Source organism: Hemitrygon akajei, chromosome 19 (genome assembly GCF_048418815.1).
Source record: "Hemitrygon akajei chromosome 19, sHemAka1.3, whole genome shotgun sequence".
Taxonomy (NCBI): Eukaryota; Metazoa; Chordata; class Chondrichthyes; order Myliobatiformes; family Dasyatidae; genus Hemitrygon; species Hemitrygon akajei.
Genome location: NC_133142.1, coordinates 68,648,830 through 68,654,829, shown reverse-complemented (window position 1 = coordinate 68,654,829; position 6,000 = coordinate 68,648,830). Strand labels below are relative to the sequence as shown.

At 41.4% G+C, this 6,000-nt stretch overlaps 1 protein-coding gene across 5 annotated transcripts in view; it reads left to right on the top strand.

Moving 5' to 3' along the window:
- The first annotated feature begins 2,778 nt into the window (after positions 1 to 2,778).
- Positions 2,779 to 6,000, top strand: part of LOC140742031 (inter-alpha-trypsin inhibitor heavy chain H3-like) — a 148,168-nt gene continuing 144,946 nt past the window's right edge. For all 5 annotated transcript variants that reach the window (XM_073072726.1, XM_073072724.1, XM_073072725.1 and 2 more), the window contains exon 1: positions 2,779 to 2,904. In XM_073072726.1, coding sequence (XP_072928827.1) covers positions 2,815 to 2,904 — 90 coding nt within the window. In that variant the 5' untranslated portion in view covers positions 2,779 to 2,814. The remainder of the gene's footprint in view (positions 2,905 to 6,000) is intronic.

The following is a 6,000-nucleotide window of genomic DNA, read 5'->3' as shown; positions in this document are numbered from 1 at the left end:
GGACAGGAGCGGACAGGATGGGAAGTATTCATCTGGAGATGGACAGGAGCGGACAGGACGGGAAGTATTCATCTGGAGATGGACAGGAGTGGACAGGACGGGAAGTATTTATCTGGAGAGGGACAGGAGCGGACAGGACGGGAAGTATTTATCTGGAGAGGGACAGGAGCGGTCAGGACGGGAAGTATTCAGCTGGAGAGGGACAGGAGTGGACAGGATGGGAAGTATTCATCTGGAGAGGGACAGGAGTGGACAGGACGGGAAGTATTCATCTGGAGAGGGACAGGAGCGGACAGGACAGGAAGTATTTATTTGGAGTAGAAAGTTTGGAGAGGGAGAAAGTTTAATACCATTAGGCAGGAACTTGGGGAGCATAAATTGGAAAAATATATAATATAAACCTATCATCTATAGCAACAGATATATGGAGGTTGTTCAGAGAGCAATTGCACTGGATAGATTTGTCCCATTGAGTACAGAAGGGTGAAAGCAAATGTCTAAAGAAGAGGAAGAAGTATAATGAAGGTATAAAAAGCAAGAGTCAGGCAGGACTCTTGAGAATTATAAAGCATCCAGGAAGGAGCTTATGAATAGACCTAGGAGATCTAGAAGGGGACATGAGAAGGCCTTATTGGGTCAGATTAAGGAAAACCCAAGGTGTTCTAGGGAATTATAAACCAAAGTTTATCTAAGTATAATTATTATCAAACTGTGTATGCAGTATACAATCTTGAGACTTGCTTTCCCCAGAGACAGCCACATAACTATGAAAACCAAAGGAAAACATCAAATCTCATCCAGCACCCAGCAGGCACACAAAAACAAATCGTGCAAACAGCAACAAAAGAAAACCGAGGGAAAAACACAGAATATAAAATTCCTGAAACCCTCGTGAAGACAGCAAAACGCCAGATCGCTCAATCAACCCAAAAACACACCACCAAAACGGAGACCACAGGCTCCAACAGTAGCAAAACTACATTTGAAAGAAAAAGAAGACATAGAAGAAATAGCTCTGTGAACCATCTAAAGGATGTCACCCTTGGTCGCATTGTTTGTGATGTTATCCTCTTCCATTGCATCTTACATTGATTGTGAGGTCAAGTCCAATTTATTGTACTAGGGAATTATGCAATAGTTTCATGTCAGTCGGTAGAGGCTGACCTTAGCCTGTTAGTACGTGCTTTCAGGCTTTTGTATCTTCTGCCCAATGGAAGGGGAAGAAGAGGGAATGTCCAGGTGGGTGGGGTTTTTGATGATGCTGACTGATTTACTGAGGCAGCAAAATGCATAGACAAAGCCAATGGGGGGTGCGGTTTCTTTTACTTATTAAACACAAAGTACACTACAGATGCTATGGTCAAAGCAACACGTACAACAAGCTGGAGGAACTCAGCAGGTCAAGCAGCATCCGTGGAAACAAGCAATCAATGTTTCGGGCTGAGACCCGTAAGTCCTGATGAAGGGTCTCGGCCCAAAACATTGATTGCTCGTTTCCACGGATGCTGCCCGACCTGCTGAGTTCATCCAGCTTGTTGTACATGTTTCTTTTATTTATTTATTGAGATACAATACGGAATAGGCCCTTCTGGCCCTTTGAGCCATGCCACTCAGCAATCCCCCAATTTAATCCTAGCCCAATCACAGGAGAGTTTATAATGACCAACTGGTACATCTTTGGACTGTGGAAGGAACTGGAGCACCCGGAGGAAACCTATGGGGTCACAGGGAAAAGGTACAAACTCCTGTGTCACCAGTATTGTAAAGCAATGTGCTAACCGCTGTGCCGCCATCATTTCCATGATGTGCTGAGCTATGTCCATCACTGACTGCAGTCACGGGGAGAGCAGTTGTTGGACAAAACCAGCCTGCATCCAGATAGCATTCTTTCTATGGTGCATCAATAAACATCGCAAGGGTTGATGGAGAAAAGTCCAGTTCTTTAGCCTCCTGAGGTAGATATGTTGGTGAACTTTCTTGGCCATGACATCTATATAGTTGGGCCAGGACAGTTTATTAGTGATGTTCACTCCTAGGAACGTGAAGATCTCAACACCATTGAAAACAGGAGCATGTGCACTACTCCCCATTAACTGAACTCAATGGCCAGATCTTTTGTTTTGCTGATGTTTATAGGAATCAGTCACTCTCACTTCATCTGTAGACTCCAGCTTTTTGATCCATGACTTGAAGGGGACTGGAGCTAAGTAGTCCTGGTGTAACCCAAAACTGGGCATCAGTGGCCAGGTTGTTGGTGAATAATTGGCAACTTAGATATTAATGGGCATCCAGTTCATCTCTTCTGGAAGCTGTTCCACCTCAGGTCAATTTTCTACAACCTAAGACCCTGCCATGGTCAGAGGCAGTAGTTCTTGGCTCATGAATCCACTGCCTCTTCTCTGGCTGTCATTCCCCTTCAACGGCACGGATTGAAGATTCTGTCATGCACACTCCTTGGTAGAGGAGCCGCACTGTATAGTTTTCTTTTAACTAATCTCTGGAAATCCAGCAATGAGAAAATAGACTAAATATTAAATACATTACTGGCAAAAGTGACAGACCTATAAACTCATTGACTAAATAACTAATTCCATTATTGGCCTTGTTATACAGATTGTACTTTAAACTATTTAGATTGCAGAAGTTATCTAAAGCATCTGTATTTGCTTTAAAAATACAGTTTGTTTACCTTACCATATTCCGCCAGGACATCACTACCTGGCAATTGTAAGAAAAATGTCAACACTACTGCTATTTATTAACAGGGTTCTAAATAAAATCTATGACTTGCTTTTCAGCAGAGCACTGTTCAAAATGAAGACCATATTGTCCTATTTTTTATTAATTTTGATTCCTGTATTAATATCCTCTGATTTCATCATAAGAGAAGTAGGCCATCATAAGGTAATCAACTTATACCATCTTAATATATCTTCTATCTTCTTAATTATATCTTCTTAATTCAATGAATTACTATTTTAAATGTTTCTTTTTCAGACTGAATATGTAAATTCTTCGTCAAATATTTTGAAGCTATCGCAAAGAATGCTTAAGTTATAGGGCAGTAAATCTGTGCATGTGAAATTTCTCTTTCACTTAATCACTGTGCAATGTGTTCTGAAGAGAAGTATAAAGGAATTAAATCTTGATCATAGATTTCAAATAGCTGAATTTTTTTACAAAGACAATCATACTGTACTTTTTGCTCATTACAGCTAAAACTATTTTATAAACGTTAAGCCATGCATTAAAGGAAGGCCCCAGTACAGATGATATTTTCCCAATGAATTTGCATGCAAGGGTAAACTAATTCCCAGTCTTTGTCTTAGTTTATAACATTATAGTCACTGTACAATGTCTTATTTGATTCAATGGCACGTTCTGCTGCAATTCAATGTAAGTTTTATCTTGCTTTGGAGTCTATGTTCTATTGGCAGCACCAATCAGCAGCTCAGGAAGATTATTACAGTAAAGGATCAAAGATTTAAATTCCAATACTACACCTGTAATTATGGTGATGGTCTAGAGCATACATGGTAGCATGTTAAAGGATTGTACCAGAAACCCAAATTATAATCTAGAGATTCAATTATTTCCAAATTATCTACTTTTATTTCAGATTCTTCGTTTCTGCAGTCTTCTGCTTTTTAATTACTGAAGAGATATGACAGATTTTTTTGCAGAGGTGTCAACAAGTCAAGGTCTCTGATGAATCATAGGCCTGGAAAAACAAACTAGGGATCAGAGTTCAAATTCCAACATGGAGAGTGGAATTTAAAATCGGCTGATAATCTGGAATGTAAAAAAAACTGCTCATTTGACTCATAGAGAAGTACAGCACAGAAACAGGCCCTTCAGCCGATCTAGTCGATGCTAAAACTATTTAAACTGCCTCATCTCATTGCCCTGCTCCCGGACCATAGCTCTCCATACCCCTGTCATCCATGTACTTTGCAACACCACTTGTGCTCGCAGTTGAGCTTGCATGCACCACCTGTGTTGGCAGCTCATTCCACACATTCGCAACCCTCTGATTGAAGAAGTTTCCTCTCATGTTCCCTTTAAATTTCTCACCTTTCACCCTTAACCCATGAACTCTGGTTAGAGTCCCACCCAACCTCAGTGGAAAAAGCCTGCTTACATTTACCCTATCTATAACCCTCATAATTTTGTATACCTCTATCAAATCTCCTCTCAATCTTCTATGTTCCAAGCCACACAGTCCTAACCTATTCAACCTTTCCTTATAACTCAGGTCCTCCAGACCTGGCAAATTCCTGATAAATTTTCCCTGTACTCTTTCAACTTTATTTACATCTTTCCTATAGGTAGGTGACCAAAACTGCACACAATACTCTAAATTAGGCCTCAACAATGTCTTGTACAACTTCAACATAACATCCCATCTCCTGTACTCAATACTTTGATTTATGAAGGCCAAAGTGACAAAAGCTTTCTTAACAATCCTATCTACCTGTGACACCACTTTCAATGAATTGTGGTCCTGTATTCCCAGATCCCTTTGTTCTACCCCACTCCTCAGTGCCCAACCATTCACCATGCAAGATCTACCCTGGTTGGTCCTACCAAAGTGCAACACCTTGTACTTGTCTGCATTAGATTCCATCGGCCATTTTTCAGCCCATTTCCCCAGCAGATGCAGGTCCCTCTGCAAGCCATGATAGCCTTCCTTACTATCCACTACACCCCCGCTCTTGGTGTTATCTGCAAATTTGCTGATCCAGTTAACCACATTATCATCCAAATCAGTGATAGAGATGACAATCAACAAAGGACCTAGCACTGATCCCTGTGGCCCACAAAGCCATTGTTTAATCCAGTTTACTACCTCATCTTGAATGCCGAGTGACTGAACCTTCTTGACCAACCTCCCATGTGGGACACGGTCAAATTCCATGCAGACAACATTCATTGCCTTGCCTTCATCCACTTTCCTGGTAACTTCCTCAAAAAACTCTATAAGTTTGGCAAGACATGGTGTACCATCCACAGAGCCATGCTGACAGTCCCTAATCAGTCCATGTCTGTCCAAATACTTACAGTATATATCCATTCCCTCAGAATACCTTCCAATAACTTCCCCTCAACTGACGTTAGACTCATTGGCCTATGTTTATGTTTAGAGCTTTTTTCAAACAACAAAACAACTTTGGCTCTCCGCCAATCCTCTGGTACCTTCCCATCACTGTATTATTTAAGTACCGTATCTCTGAAATAAAACATGAAGGCAGAATACTTTTCATTCGAAGAGTGTTGGTGTTCAGAGGGATCTTGGCCCCCGACAACTTCTACACTTGCCTCCCATAGGATCCGAGGGAACACCTTGGGGATCTATCCATTCTGATTTACTTCACAGTCTGTAATCTATACAGGGTCCATGAAGTTGATGCCCCTTTGTCTCACTTCCATAGACTCTGTGACCACCTCCTAAATAATTACAGATGCAAAGAAGTTATTTAAGATCTCCCCCTTGTTTTTTGGCTCCAGACATGGATTACCATTTTGGTTTTCTAGAGGACCAACTTTATCTCTTGCTGTCCTTTTGTTCTTAACATACCTGTAGAATCTCTTAGGATTATCCTTCACCTTGTCTGCCAGAACAACTTCATCCCTTCCTTTAGCCTTCCTGATTTCTTTCATGGTGTTAAAAATGATGGCAATCCTATTACACTGAGGTGAGTTGGGGAAGATAGGCAGAAGGTGGAAAAATGAGAGCTGGCATGTGATCATCGAACCCAGGTGAGTGAAGGAAGATAGGCAATGGGGAAGTCGGAATGATGTAACAGGCTGGGCCAGAGGGGGAAGATAGAAGTGACAAACAATTGAAGAAACTGGAATCTGATAGGAGAGGGCAGTGGACCATGGAATAAAGGGAAGGAGGTGAGGATGTGTTCCATACGGAAGAACGTGTAGTTGATAGACAATTCCTCCTTCAAGTACCCACCTCACCTCCTTCTCTTTACTCATGGTCTACTATTC